The sequence below is a fragment of the Orcinus orca genome, chromosome 11, assembly GCF_937001465.1.
Source record: "Orcinus orca chromosome 11, mOrcOrc1.1, whole genome shotgun sequence".
Classification (NCBI taxonomy): Eukaryota; Metazoa; Chordata; class Mammalia; order Artiodactyla; family Delphinidae; genus Orcinus; species Orcinus orca.
In genome coordinates, this window is record NC_064569.1 from 5,662,572 (window position 1) to 5,690,062 (window position 27,491).

Below are 27,491 nucleotides of genomic sequence, written 5' to 3' on the forward strand. Positions count from 1 at the left end.
AATCGAAGGGTTTTTTTTCTCTTTCTTCACTTCCCCGCCCCCGCCCCCTTCCCTGCCCCCTTTGTCTCCTGAGGCCTATGCCCTCTGGAAGTGCATTAGTTACCTAGGAAACCTTCGTGTCAATTTTTTTTATGCATGGAGTTTGGTGCAACATAAAGCTAATTTATAGGGTGGTGAGGGATTCATGTCATGACTGGTGAAATAGGAGACTTTATTATGATTTCTATATCCACCTGTGTGGTAGGAATCCCTACCTTCCCTCTATTATTCTGGGTAATTTTTTGAAGCATAATTATGAATCTGCGTGCTATTTCACAAAATGAGTTGATCAATTATTGTTCAGTGTAACTCATTATATTGTTCAGTGTGAGTTCTAGAACATAATTAGCAAGAACAACAAACCGAGAACATACTAGGCAAGCTGTTGAGAGTTAAAGGACACTGTGGAATTTCCTTTAAAATGAGGTGATTCTGTTTTAGAGGCAAAGAATGAAAAGATGAGATTTTTAAATTCTTCAGCTATGTCTTCCATGCTCATTGAGGTCCATATTAAGAAGCTATTAAAATTCTAAATATGTCCGCTACTTAGTTCTGCTGATTTCTTTCTGTCTTCGTACAAAGGGGAGAATATATACCCATGGAGTTACGTTAATGAAATGTTTAAAGACAGCTTACGAAAAACAGGACAGTCTTTCTAAAGGCTGATCCGCCACCAGTGGGGTGGCAGGATTTCAGTGCAAGCACCATTAGATTGGGAGTTGGGGCTTACATGGTACCAGGCACTGTGCTGAGTGTTTTAAATAAATAAGTCCATTTGATCCTCATAACACTCCAGTGAGGCTGGCACTGAGACGCTCAGCACCTGCCCAAAGACACACAGCTGTGAAGTGAAGAAGGACGCATGAAACCTGGGTTTGGATGCGTCCAAAATCCCCTCTTCCGATGGGTCGTAGCTCCTGATCTGTCACCAGGTTTTTTTCTATTTCCCTGGGGAGAGTCATTGTCAGGTTGGAGCCTCAGTTTCCTCAACTATTCAATGCGGGGTGAGGACACACAGAGGCTCAGCGAACATGACCTCTGGGATCCCTGCTCCGCCAGACTGATAACAGCAGAGCCGCATTTTCTCGAGATAGAAATTTGAGGGAAGACCTGGGCACACGGCTTCTGTGGACAGCTGCACCTACTTTGCAAAAAAGAGTAACGCCTCACACAGGACTCTTCAGGGCCTTTGGGCAGGGTTGCTAATGGGCGTGATGGTCACATGGGTGTGATGTTAATAACGCTGTGGTTAGGACCTGTGCAGTAATGGTTGGGCAGCGGAGAATCTTTTTTTTTTTTTTTTTGCGGTAAGCGGGCCTCTCATTGTTGTGGTCTCTTCCGTTACGGAGCACAGGCTCCAGACGCGCAGGCTCAGCGGCCATGGCTCACGGGCCCAGCCGCTCCGCGGCATGTGGGATCTTCCCGGACCGGGGCACGAACCCGCGTCCCCTGCATCGGCAGGCGGACTCCCAACCACTGCGCCACCAGGGAAGCCCACGGGGAATCTTCTGAGTGCCAGGAGCCAAGGGAGTGCACGGTCTTCGCTGACCCTTAGATTCCCAGTCCCTGTGCAAGCATCTTTTGCATTCACTTAATTGTTTCACAAACAGAGACTTTCAGGCTCCCTTGGCAAAGCAGTCTGAGTGAGTCGGGGTGGGGAGGGACAGGGTAGGGCCCAAGAAAGGAGTCACGGGCATCCTGCCAAATTCTCCGCAGTGCCCTCCAGCCGCAGACCATACAACCTGCAAATATTTGAGGATCAGATGAGGTGTGGAGGAGGGATCTCCAAGGCGGGACGCAAAACAAACAAACAAAACAAGACAAAACAAAAAACAATGAGAGAAGACAAGTGTTCAAGGCTGGCTAGCTGATCATGGGGAAAATCACCCTGCTTGTCTTTGCCACGAAGGGTCACAGAGGAAAGGGTCCTTGGAGGCCACTCAGCCCAATTCTCTCATTTCCTGGGTCAACATGTCACAGTGAATTAACCACAGGCAGCTAGAGCACAAGACCACACGCTGGGCATCCCACCCCCCCAACACACAGTCCGCTTAACTCAAACATCAAGGCCATAAGCGCTGCTTTCTACAAGGGAAAGGCACACTTGAGAGGCCAACGTTTTCATTCTGTTTCTATTCAGTGTTTCAACCACAGAGTGGTGCTGTTGCAAAAGAGAAGAGTGGGCAGGAGGCTGGCTCTAGAAATTTGTTTTAGGAGAGAGTTTTAAAACGACCTCCAAACACCAGATCCAGTCCCCACTCTCACAAACCGCTTTCAGGAGGAGGGCCTGACACCCAGATGCAGCCAGGAGAAAAAGAAAGTTCAGCAACCTAAAAATACAGTCAACAGATGGACAGCCAAGGCCCAGGCTGCGACCACAGGCTCAACTTGGAGAAAGGGATCCAAAAAGACCTAGTTCTGGATGGACTGCCCTGGACCCAGCACCGCCTTTGGGGCACGAACTCCCCAGCTTACTTCCTAGCTCTGTTTTTTGCTTTAGCTGTCTGCAACACTCAGATCTGTCTCTATTTCGAAAAATGGATTTGCTTAGAAGTCACAATGCTCCGCAGTTCTAAAACGATTCCATATTATATGCAATAATCTTTTACTCTATCTTTTAAAAAAATACACCTTTCTACTCCTTTTTCTGGCCACCCTATTTCTCCATCACCTGGTCACTCTCTTGGAAGCCAGAGGGAGGACCTGGATATCAGTCTTTAGAGGGGCGGAAGAGGACACTTAGCTCTGAACTAGAAAGGATAGCAGTAAGGAAAAGGCAGTTTGCCTGCTCCAGGAAGATTGTTTGAAAAGGGCCTTCCACAAAGGAAGTGTCTCTCCATTTGGGAAAAAGTGAGCAAAGGGCATCTTTCGGCTTCTGCCAGTTCTCTCCTCTTCCTCTCTCCTCCCTCAGCCCCTTCCTCCCTTCCCTCCCCCTCCCCCACAAGGCACCACGCATATTTGGCAAGATTAAGGTGTCACCTCTCATATTACAAGGCGTGTTGATTGCACGCAAAGACAGACCCACCAGCTCAGGACAAAACCCCCTGTGTTGTGTTGGGAAAGGCACAAACTTTTCCTGGGGTCGCCTAGGTCCTGGCAAAACGAGACAGACAGTCAGCGCCTGGCATCTGCAGAACAAATCGGTCTTAAACTCCACGCTGCCTCGTCTTTTTTTTTTCCTTCTGACTTTTTTCACGTTTAAGTTTGCCCCTCTCCCTTCCCCGCCTCCCTCCATCCTGCTGGTGACCGAAAAGCCGCAGACAGATCAGCCGGGACAGGTTTTTAACCCATTCCTCGCTGCAGCGGGAGCCAACCCCCTCTTTCCTTGCAGTCTTTGGGTTACCGGAGGACCTGGAGCTCCAGAGAAGAGCCCCTAGAACGTGGCCAGTGGGCCTGAACCCCGCCTTTGACTGCGCGGCAGCGGGGGTGGGGTGGGGGGATTGGGGCGCAAGTGCGGGCAGTGGGGGAGGGCAGGGGGGCGGGCCAGAGCAGAGCGAGAAAACCGGGACCCAGCAGAGCACGCCCAATCCAGACCTTCATGGTGCCGTGCTCCGGGTGGAGGGGACATCTCCGCAGCCTAATCTGGCCCGGAGGAGGACCTGAACCTTTTGGCGCGAGGGCAGCACGGAAGGAGGACCCTACTCTCCCCAGGGACCACGGGAGGTGCCGCCCCTGGGCCTCAGTAGGCGCTTCTGGCCGTTTTCCATGTGGCAATCTCCAGCAGCCAGGATAATGATGAGGCAGGTACAATCTACCTAGTACGCAGCCCCCAGCCTCCCCATCCCTTCCCACCTCCCCTCGGACCGGCAGCCTCCTCTCTGCGTCGGGTTCGGCCTGATCTGGTAGGTGCGGTGCCCTTATTTCTTGGTGTTTGACTAAATTCTCAAACAAGTCAAAGGAATTTGGATGTTTTTGTACTTGGACGCCACCAACTGAACTGCTTATTAGACGCCCGGAACGGCAGGGCCGCGGAGAGAAGCGATACCTACTCACTCCCCTCCCCCAAGCGCGCGCACGTCCAAAGGTCCTGGAAAGAGATGGGGTTAGGGGTGACTGAGGTGGCAGCGAAGAAGAAGTGGGGGGGGAGGGGGATCGGAGATGAGATCCCCCCACGCCACGACCCGGGGAGCGGGTAGGAAGAGGACAGGAGGGCAAAACTCCGTTCCGAGGCTCTGGATTTCTCATTGACCCCTCAGTGACATCCCCCCCCCCCCTTCTCTTGACGGCAAATGGGCGAAAGCAAAATGCATTAACTAGGGTAAATTTAGAGAGACCGAGCTCACCACAAGCGGGGTCTAATGGGCGGCTAAAGTTATCTCGAAATAAGAGATTTTGCCCCCTGCACTCCCCCGTCCTTTCCTCGAATAATCTAAGGGTGGGGAAGTGGGCGTCACTCCTTTCGGAGCGCTTAGAAAGGTTGGTCTGTCGCTTGCCTTTCTGCTTCCCGCGCTGTCCCCGCGTGCAGACTGGTGGGTGCTGGGCGGGAGCTCGGCTGCAGGGCCCGACCCTCATTTGGAAGGAAGGGGCTTAGGAGAAGTTGAAGGCTGCGTGGGGTGGGAGGCTCCGATTCATCACCTTCCTCTCCCTTTCAGCTCGCACACAAGCGCGCACACACACCCGCCCTCCCCCCCCGACCCGTGCCCCCCCCCCGACCCCATATGATCCGCCTGGACCGCCTGCAGCGCCTTGGGTGCTGGTCCCGGAGCGGCGGGCAGCCTGGGAACGGTGTCCCGGGGCGTGCTCCGGTGGTGGGGAGAGGGAAGGACGGACGGGTGCTCTTGGTAGCGGCGGGTGGGGAGAGATCTGGAGCTGAAAGGGTCGAAGGTTCGGAGGAGTTTGCACATTCGACCCAAGCCTCCCGAGGCAAGGGGCAAGAAAGGCCCTTCTTCTTTGTAAAGAAAAACCTTAAATGAAAAGCAAAAAGAAGATCAGAAAGAGATTTTTCAAGGAGAAGAACAAATAAGACAGACTAAAGGCATGAATGTGTAAAGCGCAGTGAAAAGTTAAACATTTCATTTTTTCTTGGAGATGGAAAAATCGGAGATGGAGGGGCAAACTGAAGCATACTACCAACTTGGAGGTTGGGGATATTTTTATTTAAGAAAGGACAGGGGAAATGACCCGGTGCCCCCAGTGGCCCCCGGCCCCAGCCGGAGGGGCGCTGGGGCGCAGGCTTGCGCGGCCGGCCGGGCGCGGGGGCGGGCGGCGCGGCGCCGAAGGGGTTAAGGCGCTGAGCGCGGAGCCATCTGGCCGGGTTGGCTGGTTATAACCGCGCAGATTCTGTTCACGGGACTCAGAGTTGAACGCTCCTCTCCCCACCGTAGCAGCTCCGCGCGAGGCCCCCGAGAGAGCCCGGCGCAACTACTTTCTTCCCTCTCCTTTCTCCTTCTCTTTCTGTCCCCCGCTGGGGGCTGGCGGCGGCGGCGGGGTGGGAGAGACTTTGAATGACCGAGCTCGCGTCCACCTTTCTCTTCATGTCGACGTCCCTGGAAACAGTCACACGGATGCCATGGTCACTTCTGCCACGGTAAGCGGAGGCGGGCACGCTGGGCGGGCAGGTTCGGGGCCGGGGACCTGCGCGCAGCCCGGTCCGCACCCCGCCCTCACCCCATCGCGCCGCGCTCCCGCACTCTTCCCCCGCTCGTGCCTTCCCGAAGTTTGCGCCCGGATCTGCCCAGGCCGAGGTGCGATCACAGCCACCCGCCCGCCCCCGCGAACGGACACTCCTCCCCACCTCCTCCCTCCCGTGCCTCGGCTGCTGGAGAAACCGCCCAATATCTGGGAAAGTGATCAGGTTTAAGGGACCGGGATTGGAAAGGGCGGGGGGGGGGGCGCGGAGGCGAGGGGAAAGGAGGACGACGGAAGGGCAGGAAAGGGCTTCGGAAAACCGCCGGCCCCTCACCAACGCAGCCGTCTACTCCCACAGAGAAGGCTCCTCGCGCATCCCGTAACAAAAGGGGGCGGCAGTCGTATCCGGGGCGGCGGGGAAGCGAGGGTGCCGCCGCCGTTCCCCGCACGCGCCCCCCGCGCCCCGCTCGCCACCTCGCCAAGCTCTCCGCTCTCCTCCCCCTCCCGGGCCGGGCGGGAGCTGCGGGGGGAGGGGACGCAGAGCTCCGGCCCCCGCGGAGAGTCGCTTCCCAGTTTCGGGAGTTGAGACTCCGTGCGTGGAGTGGCTACCTGCTGGAGTCCCCCTGCCTCCGCTCAAAGCTTTCTCGGAAGCAGCCCCGCACCCCGGGCTCATCCTGGCCGGCGGCCACCCCACCCTGGGTCTCTGCGCAGATGCTGGAGCCGTGCGCGCGGCCCGCGCGTCTGGGTCGCCGCCGGGAGCGGCGGACACGGGGGCCGAGCGGTCCCTGGGGAGCTCCTCGCGGTTCCTCCGGGCCAGCTCTAGGAATAGGAGGTACCGGGAGGCTGGGAGGCCCGGGGCCCGGCGTAGCTAGGTCGGACTTCAGAGGACCCTCAAGGACCCAATTTCTCCGTGGCCCCTGAGCTAGAGCTCGGGGTAGTTGACTCACACTGCCAAGGGAATTTGGAACGCCTGGGAGTTGAAGGTTCGGGAAAGGCGGGCCTGGGGTGGGGGAGGGGACTCTGCTTGTGGCTTTCGGGCGCGAGTGGGTGCGCGGCGAGGAGACGCTGCTTCTTTGGGGGACTTTGGCTGCTGCGTTCCTCAAAGGTACAGCACTGAGACCCCCGAGCCGCACCGGGTGAGGGCTGCTGACTAGTAAGGATCCGTCTCGTTGGATCCGTGGCCGGGGGCTTCCAGGTGGAGGAAACACCGAACTAGACAGCCCGGTCTCGACCTCTGGCGGCGGGCGGCACGTTCAGAGTCTCAGTGCAGGCAGCTGCCTGGACGCAGCCCTAGCGCTGAGCTCGGAGTTGGAGAGCTGGCGACTACACGTCTTGGACTTGTTTATGTGCGCCGAGGAGCAGGGGGCGGGAGCTGGCGGGGGGGAGGGCGGGCTAAAAGGGGGTGGGTGTCACCCCGAGACCCTAGTCGCTTAAGGGCTGTGCTGGGCAAGTGCTCTTTAATGAGGAGATGTCCTCTCCCGCTCTGCAGAACGGAGAGCCAGGGACACATCTAAACCCTCTGCCCCCAATGTCAGGATGGAGAAAGTTGGAACGGGAAGGAACTTTGCAATCGGTTCTGTTTTCCCGGCACTGAGAAGTTCTCCCGTGTCCTCAGCCTGCCCCCCTCCCGCCCCCGACACAAAGAAGGTGGAAGGGTGGGATTCAGGGGATCAAATCCAACCGCCTCTGCCTTGGGCTCAAATGCTCAGACCTGGGTTTGGCGTTGGGAGAGGAGGAGATGAAAAGAAACCAAGCTCTGAACGGTGTTGGGGGAGAGTAGGAAGTCTGCGGGGTTGCAGGAAGGAGCGTGTAGGGCTCTGTGCTGGTGTGGACTGTTTTGTAGCTGGAAGTGGAGGCTGTGGCTCTGTGTGAACGGGTCTGCCGGCCTGAGGAGGGCGATCAGGACCCCTGGGCGCTCTGTTTGGTCAGGGAAAGAGGTTTTTTGGAAAGTGTCTGCATGAGGGTGTGCAAGGGGGACGGCCAGAGTGCGGGAGTGCCCCCTGCTCTGTGGGCAGGTGGAGGTGTGTGTTTCTGAGGCTCTCTAGCACGGGCAGCAGGTGAGAGCATGTGGGAACAGAGGTGTAGCTGATGAGAAATCTGTGCCTGCGAAGGGTGTCGGAGCGGGAGAGGTACGGTGTGTTGCAGCAGATGGCTTGTGCGCGCCTGCACAGACACACGGAGTGGGTGTGGCATGGGAGGGCGCCCGTGTGGGGGACGTGTGTGGAAGGTTAGCCTAGGCGCCTGCGGATTACCGAAGGGATGGGGAGGGAAGATTATCTGCAAAGAGCAGAGTGTGAACTTTATGAGTGAGTGCTAGGAAATTTGGCCAGGAGGGCATTGGGGTACGTGGGGAACAGAAAAGTGTGGGCTCAGACGCATTACAGAGAGATGGGGCATCTGCAGAGAAGGATACTCCCCCCCTCCCCCCGCCCCACCCCGGCCCCTCACCAGAGGGGAGGGAATTGGAGAAGGCTTAGGATGAGGGATGTACATTTAAGGGGAAAAGTCCTCTGTGTGTTGGTACCGGCTGGGGATGTGTGCGAGTGAGATCTGAGTGAGTGGAGAAATGTGTTTTGCATGCCAAGTGGCAGGGATGCGCATAGTATTATATTGTATAATGGGTTTCTTATTTAAGAAATGAGAACTGGAATGCCCACTGGACGCTCAGCCCATTGCTGGGTACTGGGGCGTGGCATGGTGCCCTGGAACAATTTCTTCCCAGGGCTCAGCGGACTGCCGCAGTTTTGCCAGGAGAAACGAGGAGAGCTCGGTGCTAGTCGAGGTTTTTTCAAGAACTATAATTCAGTTTCTAGAGATGTTTATGGATCTCGGAGGCCAAAGGGAAGCTGATTTGAAATGTACCTGTGGTTTTGTAAAAAGGGCGCAGAAAGATAGGGGTGATGGGTAGTTTTGTGTGTTGGGAAGGGAGCTGAGGGCTGTTCCTGTTTCTTGTAGGGGGTGTGGGCTGGGAATGGGGGGTGCAGCAAGCCAGGTCAGAATGCAGGTGCGCATACACTAGAGGCTCGAGTTTCTGAGAGCATGGCAGGGACACGGCTTCATACATGGAGCTGGAGAAGGGGCGAGGCAGTGATCAGGAAGATGCCAGGAAGATGCAGGTTGGGAGTGTTTGTTAATCTTTGATGACTTCTGGGCTGTGAGTTTAAAGCTAACGTGTATGTGTGCGCGTGCGTGTATGCGTGTATGCATGCAGACACGCCGTGGGTCTGGAGTGAAGTGACTGGGGGGAGGCTAGCTTGGAGGACTGGAAGGGTGTGTATGCTGTCTCTAGCTTGGAGGACAGGAAGTGGAATGTATGTTTTTGCAGGAATTCTTTGTGGCCGAGGAAGGATGAAAATCATCTTGGATGCTAAGATGTGTATCAAAGTTTAAAAGGTACAGATAAAAGAAGGGTTGCAGGTTTATTAGGAAGCATTTGGGGAGGGAGGGGCATGTGATGTTGGTTGGGTTCATACCAGCAAGAGCTGGGGAGGTAACTGGGACAGAGCAGGGGGAGGGGTATGCATTGGCCACACACACCTGCTGACCAGGAACCTCCTTTATTAGGTCTGTTCGTGTGAGGGCATATGTCTGGGGGGAAGAAACCTCATCTGTTTGACCCATGACACTTTTGATTTCCTGAAATGATGTCTGTGCCATTTTGAGGTTCTGCCTTATTTGTAGGGGAAATTCATCTGTGTAAGAGTGTTGATGGAGGGTCTGACCCTTGGTCAGAGGATCTTGCGGCAGTATCTCAGAGGATGGCGTGGTGGAGATGGAAGGTTTCCCATTGGGAATGGCTCGGTTCTAGTCCAGTTCTGCCACTTTGGAGCAGGGTGACCTCAGGAAAATTTTTTAATCTCTCTGATCCTCCATTGTTTCTCTGTGTAAAATGGCGTTGTCTGCCATGACTCAATGAGAAGGAAAATTCACTCTGCTTCCCTCCCCTTCAAAGCTTGGTGTGTTTAGGGGTACAAAGCTTTACTCGAAGGTGACGCCAAGTTGAACACAGGCGCTAGCATGGATGTGAACCGTTGTAGAAATGGGTCCTGGACCTCCTTCTCTTTACAGGGCAAGTTGGTAAAACAGTCTGGATGCCCGCTGAGTGTCTACTGCTCACCCGTGGTGCAAACAGAACTTTCTAGAACTGCCTCAGTTTACTCACCCATAAAATGGAGGCAGCCAAGCCTGGATTACTGTTGATGGCAACCTGTTTTCCTAACAGGTCTTTGAACCATTCAGAAGAAAGATGGTCCACAAATCAATATTAGTAACTATCCGACGCAGACGTTTCCCTTTTCTGCAGGCCACAACGCCTAAAGAAATGTGATTTGAGGACAGAGAAAATAGTCATGTCTTCGGCGTGTTAGAATAAAAGAAGAGCAAAGTCCAGCCAGCCCGGGTTACTACGAAGGTCTGTTTTTCTCTGGGCTACGCGTCCTTGGCAGGCAAGAGCCTGCCCGTGAGAAGAGGGCATGGGCTTTGGGTCTTTGCAGACACCCAATGCAGCAAGTGGGTGCAGCCGCTTCCCCAGAGACAAAAGTGGAGACCAAACAAAAAAGAGGGACCAGGAAACCCACCCAAGCCTCCGAGTCCTCCCAGAAGTCAGCACATGCTGTGAACTGCTGGCTCAGAGTCAGGCTCCCATCCATCCTTGAGTTCAGTGGCCATAAATAGTCAGGCGCTAAGCTATTTCCATGAGGCACTAAACCAATTCTGCTGCTTTTCTTGGCGAGATTGGGCCAATTAAGTTGATTGGAAGAGGTCACTGTTGATGGCTCTCACATTCCCCAGGCGGGACAGGCCAGCAGAGTTTAATTACATAACATTTCCCATCTCCGCAGCTCCCCTCCCAGACAGATCAGATGTGCAGGCCTCCCCCTCCATCCAGGACGGCGAATGCAGCAGGCAGCCCCTGCTTCGGGCTTCTCCAGACTGTTTCCTGAGCAGTTCCAGTACTCCCACCCCAACTGTGAGGAATGTAAATCCAGTGTTGGCGGGAATGAGAGCGGGGAGTCGGGCCGACACAGAAGATCCTTCAAACCCCCCACCCTGCTTCCCAACCCCACCAGCTGCTCTTTAATGAGGCAGTTTCTGGTGGGGGGGGATGCTGAACTCATGACCCTTGCTAGGGTTTTCCATTTAGTTTTCTTTAAAATTGAGTTTGTTGGAGAAGGACCAAATCTACCGGAGACCAGCCTAAGACCCGTGTGGTGCTGTTGATAAGCTCTGTGGATGTACTTTGTGCGTGGATAGGTGTGTGCAGAGAGAGAGGAGAGCAGGGCTGTGTGTGTGCTGGGGGACACAAGAGCACAGGAGGGGCCCTGGCTGGGCAGGAGGCATTCCTAGAGCTTGTGTTGTGGGCGGCAGGTATATGGGCACCTGGTTCAGACTGGACCGCCGCCGTATTGTGTCTTGAGGAAGAGCCAGCCTGTGGAAGAAATTGGGAGCAGCTTTTTTTCAGACCATTTGTGTTTGGGGATGGAGGATGTGTGAGCTTTTAGGAAGTCTGAGGCCAGTGCAGATAGAACCTCATTCTTGCCTGAGCAGATTTCTATTAAAATCAAGGCTGGGCAAAGGCAGCTTTTCAGAGGACTCATTTTAGAACCTATGAACGCACATGTAGAGGGACCAAGATCTTTAAAGTCTTCTCGTGTTGTTGACAGTTTTCCGTAAGTCAGCCTTTCCTTCTACCTAAAAATACCAAGGGGCTAAGTGTGCACGCACCTCTGGGTGGTGAGGATGCGTTGGCTGTTCCGTGTCCACATCTGCACCATGGTCCTTCTCAAGCAGTCCTAACTGGGAACCACCAGAGGCTGTCTGTGGCTCTGGGCATCCCTGCAGGACTAACCTCTGCCTGTCCGTGTGGTTTCGCTGGAGAAGGATTTTGACGTGAGCTTTGGTGTGGTCTGTCGTGATTGCTCACTTTTCAGCCGCATCTCCGGGAAAGACTTTGGTTGAGCCCCCGGTCTTCTATGGATTTTGTTCAGTCAGAGATTTTTTGAAAGGGTTGAGCTTCTTTCTCATTCAAGACCAGAGCTGTAGGCGTAAATGGCAGCTTACTGATCTCAAAAGATCCCAGGCCCAGGTCATCTTCAACAGCCTGGGGCAGCAGAAAGCCTGCTGACTTAGAGGTGGGGCATCAAGCTTGCCACTGAGTTCTGTCACTAATAGGTTGCTGTTGTGTGACCCTGGATGGTCTCTCCAGGCCCTGACGTACCCATCTGTAAATGAAGAACTTGAACTAGAGGATCTCAAAGTTCCATTCCAACTGCACCATCTGAGGATTCTCCAGTAGCCCCATCCTCCTACTCGCTCAGCGCTAATATGCTTTGCTTGGAGTGCATCTTGGCACACCCTCAATGAGCTCCTGTTTTTATCTTTGGGGAATGGCTGAGTCAAAGGCAGAAAGGCATGCAAAGAATTTGCCATAGAGTTTTGTTTTTGGCCAAGAATACTCTTGAAGTTGGCTTCGCCTGCAGAGTGTGTACAGAGTTCTAAGGGGTGGGGTTTGGCTTTCTGGTAGACCCGATGCTAGTCATCCAGCTTCCACATGAACGCCTATTAGCGTTTCTGACTAAGAGAAGGACCCCCCTTGAAGATGACTGATGATGATGATAGTTAATATTTGAGTACTTACTGGGCGCCAGGCATTACTGTAAATATCACATGGTGTTATCCCAGTGCCCCAAATAATCTCTTTTGCAGGTGGGGAGACTGAGGTTATGTGAGGTTAAGGGGGATGTTTACGGGTACACAGCTAGATCTCGATGTGCTGACATTCTAGCCTGAAGCCTGTGACCATCCCAAGTCCATCACCTGCCAATCAGGTTCTGTTTCTGCATTCTGTGATGTCATCCAGATGGGAGATTGCTTGATAGCCCTCTCCAAAGTCTGTCACCCCACAGGGTAACCTGCTCCACCTGAAGGTTCATTTTCACGTGCAAGACAAATGCTGAGGCTTTCTGGCCACCTGCTGGAAAGCATGTGTCAGATCTGTCTTAGCTCCCAACGCCCTCCCCCTTTACTTCCCGTCCTGTTGACAAGGGAATCTGCCCTTCCAGAATGGGGGTGTTGATTTAAGTCACAATTGCCTCCTTGTAAACTCTGTAAGATTGGAGCTGGACATCTGGTTTTGATGCACTTGCCCACGAGAGGTGGTGGGTCCCAGGGTTCTTGAGTCCTGTGGTGAGGGTTGCACAGAATCAAAGTAAAAGAGAATGGAGAATGTGAGGGCTCTTCAGAATTTGGAAAATGGCTTTCCTTGAAAGGCTAGGGAACTCCCTCCATGTATACAGGGGCCATGTATTTCTTGCTGAGAGGTTGAAGGCAGGAGTTGCTACCAAGGACTGGGGTCCCCAGGCTCTGTTTGATGCAGAGCAGAGCAGTTTTAGAGTCTTCCAGCCCTGGCACTTGCTAGCTGCATGCCCTTCTGGGCAATACCAGAAGTAGGGAAGCCAGAGGTGTTCTCGGGTGCATGTTGCCACCATCTCTGAAGCGTGTGACTGAAGGCTCCTGTTTTTTCTCCCTCCACTGACTTTCCCGTCACCACTACCACACATACATCTTCAAAGCAATGAACGAGAATGACTTGGTTCTGTTGCTGGAAAGTATTTGCAATGTGCTAATAAATGGACAGCATTAACCTAATGCCTGTGAAATTGTGGGTGCTCAAAAGTATGTGTTTGCTTTGTTTAAAACAACATTCCACGTGTAGGGTGATGCTTTCCTTCTTTGTAAGAGGACATAGCCCTATTATTATCATTTTTTTTAATGATAGACCGGTCTTGCCCTGCCCCCCCTCTGTTTTTAGGTCTGAGCCCCTGGCATTTAAAAATATCCTCCCCCTCTGGCTCCAAACCATCCCTCAGGGAATATAGTTCAAGATCTCAGTCTGGGATTATTTCCATTCTGTGTCTAGCAGATCTACTCCTGATGGATCATGGGGCACATCCATCCCCTGCTTCCACTGGGTCCAAGAGGGAAAGTGCAGCTCTGGAAATCACCTGTTTCCCAACATGTGCGTCCTGTAATTGGGAAGGAGCCCAGCTCTCCTGACACCCAGCGTTTGCTCCCCAAACTGCTCACCTCACCACTCTTTGCAAAGGACTCAAACTATCTGTGCGACCTTGAGCAAAGCATTCTCCCTCCACGGGCCTCTGTTTCCTCTTCCGGAAAAAGAGGGAATGGGATTCACTGGAAAGTCAAAAGGACCCTGCCAGTTCACATATTCCATGACTCTGCTGCTCCCTGAGCCTCACCGTGGCCCATGCCTGGCATTTCTGGGTATCCCTGCTCCTCTGGAGGACTTATGTGCAGAGATGTGGAGGGGGTGGAGGAGGAAATGAGGTTACATGATGCCAGACAAGTTCTTGAACACATGGAGGAGTGCATGTTCAGAAAGTGCTGAAGGAGCAAGCTTGCCAGATCGGTGGCAGGTCTTGGACTGGGAGTTGAAAGCACAGGGAAAGGTTTATGTGGGATAAAATTCCCTTTGGGTAGCTGAATTTGGTGAGCGAAATCAGAAGGACCCTGAACTATGAACAGAGATACCAGGCTCCACCCCAAACTGTCCCAGAGTCTCACTGTGCAATTTGGGGAGTCTCTGCTCCATGGAGAGTGAAAGGCTCCTGGCTTAGATGATCCCCCATCAGTAATTTCCTGACTCATCAGGAATTATGGGAATCGAGGGCTAGTAGAAAAGCCTGGATGGATGGATTGATAAGGGGCTTGAATGTAGAGGGCAACGTCCTCTGATTGCAAGAGGGTAGGAGTAGCAGAAATATACATCTGTTCTTGAATTTGAGATGGTCACGGAAGGCTTATTCTGTGTGTATATTGGGCTTAGAAAGCGCTCCCTTCTTCACCAGGGATATTGAAAGCATCCTTCACATCTTTGCTTCACCATTACCTTCTCCTGGAAGCCTCTCTGCATCCTCCAGGGAGCCTGGGGCTCCCTCTCGGTATCCCTGTGTTACATCACCCGATATTCTGTCTTCTCACTAGAGGACGGGCTCTGCAGAGAAAGGGACCTGGTCTTTTCATCTCTGTGTCCTCAACACCTTGATATGTGTTGGGTGAGTGAATGCATGACAGGTGAGTTATCAGGGAGTCCAGCGGTGAGAGGCTGGGCTCAGAGAAGTGAACTCCTTCCCAAGGGTCCAGAGCCATACGTGTTCTCTGTGTCCCATTTCGGCCTGTCCCGAGGCTGACGTCATGAAGCTCGCTGCCGGCCCACTAGGGAAGCCTGTTCTTGATCTCTTTAGAGACCCCCTTCTCCCCTGTGTCTTAGTCTGCCAGGTCCTTCTGCAAATGTGGCTTTTGGTCATGGGAAAACTGGGTGTCACTGCACATGAATTAGGGCCACCTATCTCTAGACATTCAGAAAACACATGTTTAAAGATTGTTCATTAAGCATCCTGTGGGTGCTGCCAAGTCTCAGGCCCTGTGCTCGATGCTGGAGAAGATGCAGAGATGAACGCTGAGCTCTGAGCTCCAGGGTCTAGGAGCTGGTGAGGGCAATGGGCCAGTTCCATCATTGTGCTCTAGGGAGGGGCCGTGTGAGCACGGAAGTTCAAGCACAGGGTTCCTGGATGGAATGTTGTGTGTTGGTGTGAATAATGCTGGGGAATCCTCTGGACCAGAAGCAGGCTGGAGGGTCCGTGAACTGCCTTCACTTTTCCTCATCCCTGAGTTCCTAAGGCCTGACCAAGCCTCTTGTGAAGGATGCTCAGAGCCCGTTGTGATGGGAGCCATTGATTCTTCCCAGAGAGAGTTTGGGGAAGGGGCGTGATGTACAGGTGTTAGGTCTGGGCGGATGTGTAGGTGTGTGTGCTTTCCAGAAGTAGCCCTGCTCTTGGCTGTAGTCAGCCCAAAGGGGGGAGGTGCGTCTGCCCGAGGCTTTTAAGCGCTGCTTCTCCCCGCTGCACTGTGTGTTGTGTCTGTGACCACTCCTGACACAGGGACAGACTGCCATCTACTGTCCACTCTTGTCCTCTATGAGTCCCTCCTGCTCAGTGAGCTCCTCGGCATTTTTTTCACATCCTGTTTTTAATGGGTCCAGATACCGGCAGAAAGAGAATAGACATCAGGTCCTTGTTAAGTAACTTCGTTGGAATTTGGAAGGGGGCCTTTAAAAAACATAACACATCTGTTAGATGTTTTTCTTATCTGCTTAACGAAAGTGTTATTTGAAGGGGGCCTCGTGCCTCTCTTGACTCTTCTTAATTACCATGCTGGGTACCCGGGTACCGTGTAGAGTGCGAAGACCAAGAAGGCTAAGTCCTGTCTTCAAGAGCCTTGCAGTTGGAAGTCGGGACAGACCTGCAAGGAAATAGACCATAGGATGTGGCAAGATATGTTTGGTATGTGGCAGGTGAGTGGCAGGGACCCCAGAGGCTTTGGGGGTTTGGGGAAGGAGGAGTCCTTGTAGACAGAGTGATTGGGAAAGACAAGTATGGGCAGCTTGACCCTGACAGCAGGGTTTGGTGAGCACCTCCTAAAATCGCTGTGTGGTATCGTGGAACAGGCTCTGAGCTGGGAGTTCGGGGACTAGAAGGTCCCTGTGACCCAGGGGGGCTGGTTTCAACGTCCTAGGGCCCACCCATCCCTGACCCGGCGTCGCATCCCACATCTGCATGCAGAGGGAGGTGGTTCCTTGTTTCCATCTTGTCAAGGACCAGTAGAGCCGGAGTCCCTCTTGCATCCACTGCAGGGAGGGCATCTCAAGGTGTGTCCTGTCCTGACAACCCCACACACAGTGGGAGGGAGGGAATGTCCCCAGAGTAACCTCAGGTGCTGTACAGCTATGAGGAGGTGTCTGCCTGCTGCTTCTCTCCGTACCTCCCCCTGGACCTTCCTTCCAAAATACATATGCATAGTGCTTGAGTCGAGGATAGTTTTTCCAAAAGGAACTGCATTAGTATCCTAGTGTAGATTATAGCTCAGGTCTAGGATGCCTTCATGTTCGAATTCATTCTACCATTGCTTTTGTGGAGCTTTTTAAAAAAGTATCTAAGACTTTTGATGACTGGGGATTAAAATGGGGGAAACGTTGCTTTTCATAACTCACTCCCATTCTTTCTTTTTCTCTCTCTTTCTTAGCATTTAAATGATCATCAAGGAAACCTTCAGTGTATTTATTCCATGTACTTGTCTTATGGTGCATGTGTATGTGTGTGTTTGTGTGTGTGTGAGAGAGAGAGAGAGAGAGAAAGAGAGAGAGAGGGAGGGGAAAAGAGAGAGAGGAAGAAAGAGAGACAGCAAGAACAAGAGAGAAAGCTATTGTAGACTGTGGTCTATTAGCGAGTCGAGGAAATCAAGTTGAATTGGAGTTGGGTTACTGGTAGAGAGACCTCAGATTGTCACTCTAAACCTCTGACATTTCCCTTGTACTTTTTGGCTCTTGTACGAATCAGGAATGTCTCTTCCCAGTCCCCCTTCCGTGTTTACATCTCCTTTTGGGGCTGCTGTATTAAGTTACCGTCTGTCTGCAGAAAGTCTCCTGAATTCTTGGGGGACCTCTCAACAGAGGCACAGTCAAGGATGGAGCCATTAGAGAAGGTCTGATTTTTTACTATGGGGGGAACTAAACCCTTTTACTAAAAGGGTTAGGGGTTGTTTATCATGTGTTTTCCTGTGGCACAGTGATGTCTGTGACTCCTGCCTAAAGAGAGAGAGCGAGCAGAGGCTGGGACAGAGATGGAAAGGGAAATTCTTCCAAGAGCAGCCAATGTGGAGGGAGAGACTCAGTTCCCAGCAGTTTCGTGGGAGGTTTTCTGATGGCCTGTGACGTGATTTGTAATCGTGGGTGAAAGTAGGAGGAGATGGGGGGAAGAGAGTTCCAGGTGAAGGTGCAGATGGAAAGAGGGTCCCAGGTGAGGGAAACCGGGGGCTAAAAGAACCGAAAGCCGCCCAGGTTGTAGTTCACGGGGAGCCGCGTGGGGTGATGTGTCCAGGGAGACGGGAGGAAGGAGGGCCCACACTGAGCCCCCTCCCAACCTCAAGGGCAGCAGGAGCCAGTGGAGGTGGCACAGGGGAGGGTACAGTCAGTCTTTTGTTTTAAAAAAAGATCACTCTGGGGCTTCCCTGGTGGCGCAGTGGTTGAGAGTCCGCCTGCCGATGCAGGGGATGCGGGTTCGTGCCCCGGTTCGGGAAGATACCACATGCTGCGGAGCGGCTGGGCCCGTGAGCCATGGCCGCTGAGCCTGTGCGTCCGGAGCCTGTGCTCCGCAACGGGAGGGGCCACAACAGTGAGAAGCCCACGTACCGCAAAAAAAAAAAAAAAAAGATCACTCTGGTTCAATATGGGAGGTGGCTTTTCCGAAATAGTTGTTCAATGGGAAAAAGACTGTTGGTTGGATGGATGGAAGAATGAATTAATGAGCGAATAAATGAATGAAATGCAGCGGGGACTTGATCAAGCCAGACTTGGTCACTGGTTACTCTGACCAGTGCTGGCTCCAGGGGAGATGAAGGACAGGACGGGCTGGGGGGATAGGTGACAGGTCATGGATTAGCGTGGCTCTGGCTGTAGGGAAACAGGGACCAGCATAGCAACAATGCTGAGAGATCAGTTGGCCGTGGGAGGATCTCCCAACCTGTTTGAATTTTCTATACATTTCCATCCAAACTTGATTTCATTCCGGATCAAAAATGAAAGTGGCTTTTGGAGTTGTACCCCAGAAAATTTAAAACTGTGATGGTGACTTTCTCCAGAGGGGGCTGCTTGCTCACAGACCTTTTCATCGGCTCAAAGTGGGATGTGGATAGATGGTGAGTTTTCTGAGGCATCAGGCGGGTCCCAGATTCTGGGCATCAGATCCATCTATTGATGATTCCTGTGGATTAGTGTGTGTGTGTGTGTGTGTGTGTGTGTGTGTGTGTGTGTGTATTTCAAAGTCTCCTGAAAATTACCAAATTCCACAGACCCTCTTTTGCTTGTAGTGGATCCCTATAGAGAGTCACGTGCAAGGTCACGTAGGTTAGCACAGATAAGAAGAGTGTGTGTGACAGTGACCTAGACAGACGCCTGGCATGCCCTCCAGCGACTTGGCCTGGTAGAATGCAGGAATCCCCCTTGGTGGAGGCAAGGGAACCAAAGAGAACGTTCTGTATCATCTCGAAGGTCTCTGCTCAACAAAGACCTCACTGTGGAACCCCCCTCTGCACTGTCCCTGCCCCTCTGTGGCTTTGCCGTGGCATCTGTCCCATTCAGTGAGGTCCCCATAAACCCATCATAAGTTGAAAATATTGTTGGTCGAAAATGCATTGAATACACCTCACCTAGCAAACATCACAGCTTAGCCCCGCCTACCTGAAATGTGCTCAGAACACTTCCATCAGCCTGCAGGGGAGCAGAATTCTCTCACACAAAGCCTGCTTTATAATAAAGTGTCGAATATCTCATGTAATGTATTGAATACTGTACCGCAAGTGAAAAACTGAATGGCCATCTGGGCACAGAATGGCTGAAAGCGTATCGTGATTGCGGGCGGCATCACGAGAGAGGCTCTACGCACATAGCCAGGCCAGGGAAAACGATCAAAATTCGAGATCCGCCAAGTACGGTTTCTACTGAACGCGTATCACTTTCACATCATCGTAAAGTCCAGGAAGTCTAACTGTCATGAGGCGGGGGCTGTCGGCCCTTGCTCTGAGGGCTGCTCAGCTCATCTGAGCTGAATCTCCTTCTCCCTACTCATCGGGCATCTGCCCCGGAAAGTGGAGACCAGGAAGGCAGATCACAGGTGCTCAGCAGATTCCTAGGTGCAGCTCAACTCCGTCTCCTGAAGGCGGTGTTGAGGGTGAGGGCAGGGAGCAGGGCAGAGAGAGAGGGACAGAGACCAGTATTCCTAGGGCCTGAATGCTGTGCAGGTACCTTTTAATTTTTTGTTTTATTTTGGCCACACCGTGTGGCATGTGGGATCTTAGTTCCCCGACCAGGGATCGAACCCTCACCCCCTGCAGTGGAAGTGCGGAGTCCTAACCACTGGACTGGCAGGGAAGTCCCTGTGCAGGTACCTTTGTACAGGTCTTCTCATGAATTCCCCCCAACTGCCCCCGAGAGACAGCTCCATCCCAGGCTGCAGGGCATGGCGTCCACAGTGCTTGCAGAGTGCGGAAGTGTTTGTGGTCTATGCGTGATCAGATTTCCTGCCCTGGTTCTCCCTGGGAACTTGCGTACCAGTAAGAGGCCCTGCTCTTGGTGCAGTTACGGAGCAGGTCTGCCGTTGATGTCCAGCACCGATGGCTCAATGGGAAAGTCAGCACCTTTCTTCCCTCTCGGGTCCGGGAGATCCACCCAAGCGCCAGGCTTAGGACGACAGTGCTCCCAAGAGGCCCACCCTGAGGACCCGCTTCAACCAATGGGCCTCCTTGGCAGAAGGCAATTGTTTCCTTGCTGTTTTCCTGTTAGGGAGCCAGGGCTTGCAGGAGGGCAGAGGTGTGGGGGTCAGAGAAGGAAGCTGAAAATCAAGGTCTGAAAAAACTAGTGAGGTCTGAAACAGTTGTATTGCCAACCACATGTTCCCAAATCGTAAAGTGGACCATGTGGAACGGTCGCAATCCCTGGGTTTCTCGTTACAAGAAGTTATCCCTGTGGATGCTGGCAGTCGTGCTGGGGCTGGATGTCCAGTGCCCGTGGCTAAGTGCGTGTGTCTCTAAGCCTTTGGATTTGGGATTCTCCGGACTGCTGAGTGCCCTGAGTGCAGTTGGAAGCTATGATGGAGAGAGCCGTGCCGACCAGATGTAGGGCCCGGGATGGTGGTTCCCCGGGGCGGGGTGTGGTGGGGGGGGCTGGATGGTGGTGTGGGCAGATGTGGGAGGGGTCTCGTTCTGCACGAGTCACTGCTGGGGATTCCCCATCGGAGACAGAGACAAGCCCTGCAAAAAGCAGTGGAAGCAGAAACCCACAGGGCTCTCTGTTCATATCCTACAGGTGGAACTGAAGTCATTCCTGACAACAGGTAGGCTCCATCCCCCATCCCCCGACCCTGCATCACACAGCCATCACCCTCAGCAATGGCTTCTGCTTTTAACTCAAGGGACCGTAGTATTTCAAGGAGGGGGGCAAGAGCTGAAACATTTATATCTGGGTTCTTTTTTAAATTTTTTATTGAAATACAGTTGATTTACAGTGTTGTGTTAGTTTCAGGTGTACAACAAAGTGATTCAGTTATACATATATAAATATGTATATATATATATTCAATTTCAGATTCTTTTCCCTTACAGGTTATTACAAAATATTGAGTATAGTTCCCTGTGCTGTTCCGTAGGTCCTTGTTGCTTATCTATTTTATATATAATAGTGTGTATATTTTAATCCCAAACTCCTAATTTATCCCTCCTCCCCCTTCTCCTTTGGTAACTGTAAGTTTCTTTTCTATGTGTTAGGTTTGAAGCTGGTATATTCTGATGCTAATAGCACATTGTCCTTTTTGGTAGGCAGCTCTCCTCCAAGTCAGTCTGGGAAAATGTTCCTTAAAAGACATGCTACAAAAAAAAAAAAAAGACATGCTACAGCACTGAGAGTTGGGGAGGGAGCCTTCAGGGGCACCGTGGGAAGAAATGTTACAGCTTGGCTTGGAAGCATCAGTGTGTTCCTTTACCTGTTTCTGATGACATCGTCTGGGGTGTAAGCTCACGTGAGGGGCGGATGGGACAGCATGCTGGGAGCGGACAGGCATGAGGCATTCAAGATGTGGTACAGGAAACTTGAGGTTACGTTGATGTGGGTTCCTCATCCCTCCTGCAAGGCCATCCCCCGAGTTTGCCTCCAGCTACTTGCTCTCATTCTCCTCTGTCTGCACCATTATATCTGCATCTGCGAAACGGAACTTCCCTCCCAGCAGCCTCAGTGGATCTGGTTGCAGAGCTCATAGATGACCTCCCCTGCCTTATTGTTTACTGTCTCATCATTATGCAAATACCCTTGAAACACCCCTATTCTTGTTGTGTGGATGCATCGCCTTATATCTTTGAGATTATGCAATGTTCAAAGTCCTTTTCTCTTCACTCTCTTAACTGCCTCCTGGGGGCTGAGTTGTTCCGGTAGTAGAGTTTGCTGTTTCTTTCCGTGGTGCTGGTTTTCCTCGGAGGGTGGTTGGTTATTCTTACTGCCAGGTCATCTTCCCTGGCAGATTCTTCTACATTCCTTGCACGTGGATTCAGTGCCTGGCTTCAGCTTCTTAAATTATCTGTGGCTTTGTGAACGTGTACCTTCTTTTAGGGATTCCTTACAGTTCCTAGCCAATGAAAGCCTCTCTTCCTGTTTTCCAGCCTAGGCAATGTATAACTGCCTAGGCTGGAAAACAGGAAGGGAGTTTTAATGTGTTTTCTGTTGTATGGATGGACTTGATACAGGAGGAGGAGGAGAATTGAAGTGGGTACTCAGTCCGCCGTCCTGAAATGGGAATCCCTTCAAAGTTCTTAAGAATCCAAGTGAAACATTTAAGCCTCGGTGGAGATAATGGTAATATAACTCAGACCACTTGGCACAGTGCCTGCCCCATAGCAAGGGCTTATTGTAGATAGAACTGTTCTGTTAGTTGCATATTATTGTAATTAAAATAGAGCCTCAGCCTGGTTTTAAACCCCATCTCCGCTTCGTCTTAGCTGTGAGATCTCGACAGTATTGCTAAGATTCAGTCAGTTCCCTTAAGTGTAAAAAGATATTACATTGTTTGGAAAGACTAACTAAGTTACAGCATGTAGACTCAGAGAGTCTGGAACATGGTCAAGGTTCAATACATGTTAGCTGATACTATCATGATATTATTAATTAACCCAAAGGGGGAAATAACCAGATACTGTGCCATCTTAGGGAATCCAAGGGCAGGAACTGTAGCCACGCTTCATAAGAGACTAACCCAGGAGCCTGGAGGCACTCCTCTGTCTACAGGACCACATGGCCCTGTTCTCTCTGCCTCTGAACCCCGCTTCCCCACTTCTCATTCTAGGCCTACCAACGGATTCTCCCAGGGCTCCCGTTTCAGATTCCTTAGGGTGAGATCTGATTGGCCCAACTGGAGTCAGAAGTTCATGCTAGTTCATTAGTTGGGGACCACTGAGTATGGTCATGTCACGCGGCACGTAACTTCAGAGCACTACCCTTTCAACAAAGGTGCAGCTCTTCTCAGAGCACAGGCCTGTGGGCTGAGCATTCACCCCCAAATTATCGAGCTTCTGTGACTGTGTGTGTGGCAGGGTGGTAGAGAAGCAGTGATCAAAGGGCAGACTCATGAGTGACAAATAAGCAGGCCTCACGGAGCACCCCCTTAGGATGAAGAGGACAGGTTTACGTGTCCCCACGAGACTCTGTGTCTTGCTGAGTTTAGGGCACGTTCGGCACCATCCCTGGTCTTTGTCTTTGGGTAACAATCCAGTGAGGGTCTTCACCAGGGTAGACGGGCATGAGATGAATTCTGCACGCAGTTTGGGGAAGCATGGTGAGGTCTGGTTGGGGTACTCTCACCTTCCCCACATGCCCTGTGTAGCTCAGGGAGCCCGGAGCATGCCTGCCGTGGAAAGGCCACCGTCCCTGGCTCAGCTCTTTTCCCCAAGTGCAGATCTGAGGCTCTTCTCTAAGAACGCACCCCCCAAGCTGTGCCTCTTACATTCAGAAGGTGAGATCCTCATGGTACACATGCAGGTCCTGGTTTGTGTGAGCTTTTTCCCTTTAATTCTCTGCCTTTTCCAAGCTGAACCCAAGTTTAAACAATGAAGGCCTTAGGAATATCTGAAATGGTGAAGATTCAGATCCTTAAATCCTAGGCAGATAGAGAACAAGTTTCTGATCCAAGAGGAGGTTCTGAATGTGATGATTTTTGAAGATTTGTTCAGGATTTATTGGCTTGTTTGTTTGCATGTGGGGTCATGACACTGGGTATTATACTGTGCTTGTTGCTTTAGTGCACAATCCCATCCCCTTAGCCACTCGGCAAGATAGACATAATTTCCCCCATTTCACAGATGAGGAAACTGAGGCTCAGGGAAGTTCAGCCGCTTGCCCAACAGAGCCTTGATCAGCAGCCAGAGCTCCCTAACTCTACAACTCACGTGTTGCCCACAGACACCACCTTTCCTCATCTGCCCAGGTGCCTTTAAAGATTCTAACTGTATCCACCAGGAACTAATACAGTGCGTAAGAAACGTTGGTTACACTGAACTGAACGCCAGCGGCATGAGGGGTCCCAGAATTTGGCAAGGCTTTTCCAGCACTGATGGATCTGTCTCGGTTGAGTGTATCTTTAAAGCTGCGTTTTTTTTCCATGGGAAATTTCAGCTGGGTAACTTGAAAAAGCAGCTGCTTCATTCCTGGCCAGAACTATAAAGTCTTGGCTCTGTCGGCAGGTGATTCTTACATCAGTGTCCAAAAAGAGCATTCTATCCAGAAATATTTAGTTAGCTCCTGCTATGTGCTGGGACACTGTTGTTGGTGCAGGAGACAGAGCACAGAACGAGAAAGGTCAACCCTCTGCTCTCAAGGAGCTTAGATTCCACTGGAAACAGTCTTCAATGCAGAAACAAACAAGTGGATGGATGGATGGATAGATAGATAGATAGATAGATAGATAGATAGATAGATAGGCAAATGAAATTTTCCTATGGGGATTAGTGCCAGGATGGATAATAAAATCAAGTGATGTGATAGACAGTGGGAGAGGGTATTTTTTTTTTACCTTTTTATTTTATATTGGAGCATAGCTGATCAACAATGTTGCATTAGTTTCAGGGTACAGCAAAATGACTCAGTCATACACGTACATGTATCTATTCTTTTTCAAATTCTTTTGGGAGAGGGTATTTTAGATCGTTATGTTCATGACACAGCAGAAGGCTCGTGTGGCTGGGACAGAGAGTGAGAGAGGCCAGCTAGATCGTGTAAGGCCTGGTAGACCACTTACAGAATTTATTCCTGTGATGAGTTGAGGTGTGTAATTAGAAGCCACGCCCCCCTCCAAATACGGTGGGAAGCCAGAGCTTTTCCCCTGCAAGAGTATTGGGAAGCCATTGGACGTTTTGGAGCAGGGAATAGTGTCATCTGCTCAACATTTGTAAAAGGCTGCTCTGCGTGCTTTGTCGGGGGCAGGCTGCAAAGACAGTGAGACAAGTCGGTTGCCAATACAGCGGGCAAGAGAGAATGGAGGCCTAGATTCTGTGGTCGTGAGGGGGTGCTAAGGAGCCAGAAGATTTGGGATCTGTTTTGGAAGTAGGACTGGAAAGAATTGATGGACAAGTGAGAGAAGAAAGTGTAAGAAAAAGAAACCTGTCAATAGAAGGAACAATCCAAGTCCGGGAAGGGAGACACGCCATTGACCTTGTTGGGTTCCTAAGACCCGGGAAGGGAGACATGCCATTGACCTTGTTGGGTTCCTAAGACCCTCAGAAAGAGCTGACTTTCCAGCCTGAACTCTGTGTGTGCTGTGGCCAAGAGCACAAGAGAAAGAAAACTAGAATGTTCACTATGCTTCTTTTATCTAAGCTGAAAAACGAACTCAGGTCGGTGACCCAAATGGGCATAAACTCCGGTGCTGAAAAGACCACTCATCCAGCCGTAGCTCGCGAGCACCTGATGTCGTAAGGCATCATGTCCTTGCTGATGGGAAATACAGAAATTCACGGTTCCTCACCTCCATGAACTCATGTTATATCTGGGGAGATAAGACATCCCCAACTAAACACAACTCAAGCTAGAAATGATTAAGGCCATGGGACTGTTACCCACAGAGGGCAGTTGGAGTCCCAAAGACTGCTGGTGGGTGATGAGGAAACCCCCTGGATTGGGCAAGAGAGTTAGCAGGTAGCTCTGGATGGCGCAGACGGAGGCACAGAGGTGGGAAAGGCACGGAGCCTTGGGGGCTTGACTGATGCCTGGGAGGGAGAAAGTCTATGCAGAGCAGTAACAGAAGCTGCAACTCAGCAGCTTCCTCCCCCACTCCAGGGCATCGTGGTTTGGGGGAAAGGCTCTATTACGTCCCCTCATGGCTCCTCTTCCCTTTTGCTGTTTTTGGTTTATGTTATTTCCCCTTCAGAGCATTCTTTGAACTTTCTGGAAACTCCCCTTGGCGGTCTCCTCATCTGTTCCCAGTTTAACCCTTTGCTCCATCTCATGGGTCCTGCTTTGTAGGTTGTAGTGTTTGAGATGCTGCCTTCCTGAAGTGTTTCTCTGAATTAGCATCGGGTACCTGTTCTGCTGTTTTGTTGCCATCCCATTACTCAGGAAAGGAAGGACTCCCTTCGGTATAGGAGCAGGGCTTCAGAGAAAAACGTAACACTTCCAGCTCCTGAGTTTACAGGGCTGTGCCAAACCTGGTTTCGTACAGATGAGGAAAAGCATCACAAGTTACCTTCTTTGGTGTCAAGTGCGAACAAATCCCTGAGCCCCTCTGAGGGGCACAAAAAATAAACCACTGGTTTGTGAAGCCCCAGGATAATCCATCTGATTAAAGCCTTGCATCCCATTACTTCAAACATTCTCGCACAAGCATTGGCTGGCATGTGCACGTACAGATTCACACATCTATCTCTTCGCGCCCTTTTCTGGCCTCTGATGACTTCTTTCCTCTCCAGGAGGCTGGAGTCGGAGGCTTCTGAAGCATGACTTCTGGAAAGCTTTTCCTTCTGCCTAACCAAGATGGCATCTCTTTCCTTCTTCTCCTGGGGAATCATTGGCCATTGGACAGTGGTCAGGGCATGGATCAGAAGCACCCTTGATTTCTGGGGGTTCATCCCTAACACCTGGGTGGGAGGCTGCATTGTGCTCTGTCATCTGGCTCCACCTGGCTTTTGTTTTTTTGTTTGTTTGTTTGTTTGTTTGTTTTTTGCGGTACGCGGGCCTCTCACTGTTGTGGCCTCTCCCGTTGCGGAGCACAGGCTCCAGACGCGCAGGCTCAGCGGCCATGGCTCACGGGCGCAGCCACTCCGCGGCATGTGGGATCTTACCGGACCGGGGCATGAACCCGCGTCCCCTGCATCGGCAGGCGGACTCTCAACGACTGCGCCACCAGGGAAGGCCTCCACCTGGCTTTTGGAGAACCCCATTTGAGTCTTTAATGATCTCATGACTCCCAAATGGCCCTGGGAATGTGTGCGCTTAGAGGAGCAAACAGCCTCGTTTCGTCCTGGCCTCTGCAAGAACAGTTTGCTATGTAGCATCCTTAGGAGACACAGGAGCAGGTGAAACTCCCCAGATCTTGTGTGTTTCGTTAAACTCTATCCTGAAGTAGGAGAAACCAAAGAACAGATATTACCTTTATCAAAAGAAGGTCAGGGATTCCTCTGACTTCTTATGAGGTTGGATACAACCAAAGGCAAGGAGAATTTTGCTCTTTGTTTTAGCCATTAGGAAACCCAATACCACCATGTGGTTGGTTTAATTTTCCCTCGTCACATGGGGTTGAATCCCCTTTGCTTCTGCAATTTCTGAACGGTAGCAATCATTTCTCATGATACTTGTGTCGTCACTCAGAGTAGAAGAGTAGAGTTGACTCTTAATCTCAAAAGAATGGTGACCGTTAATATTGATTGAACTGGGAACCACGCTCAGTACTTTACGCACAATCTCAGGAAATCTCTCAAGTTCCGGAAATAGCTGCTTTACTTCCATTCCATTTTGCAGACAAGGCAACTGAGGTTCGGACAGGTTTTCCTACATTGCTCCTAAGATCATCTGAGAAACTGTATATTTCACTTGTTTTTCTAATGTATTTTCTTACTCTCCCTAGTATTAACAGATCCCATGGAGTGTAGGGCTTTTCTGTATCCTTGCTGCACTGCCGTATCTCTAGCACCTGAGATGCTCTGCAGCACGTGGCACTTGCTCAGTTAGTATCTGTGGAATGACCACCTAAGGTGCCCAAGGTTAAATGGCTAGGAAGTGGTGG

At 51.6% G+C, this 27,491-nt stretch overlaps 1 protein-coding gene and 1 long non-coding RNA gene across 2 annotated transcripts in view; one reads left to right on the top strand and one right to left on the bottom strand.

Annotated features, from left to right (window-relative positions):
• Nucleotides 1-5,113: 5,113 nt before the first annotated feature.
• Nucleotides 5,114-6,353, bottom strand: LOC117196322 (uncharacterized). The gene is made up of 2 exons (XR_004476448.2): nt 6,217-6,353; nt 5,114-5,525 (listed from the first exon to the last, which is right to left on the bottom strand). It is a non-coding gene; the product is annotated as an uncharacterized LOC117196322 (long non-coding RNA).
• Nucleotides 5,450-27,491, top strand: part of NTF3 (neurotrophin 3) — a 64,679-nt gene continuing 42,637 nt past the window's right edge. Inside the window, exon 1 of the mRNA XM_004279024.3 lies at nt 5,450-5,566. Coding sequence (XP_004279072.1) covers nt 5,549-5,566 — 18 coding nt within the window. The 5' untranslated portion in view covers nt 5,450-5,548. The remainder of the gene's footprint in view (nt 5,567-27,491) is intronic.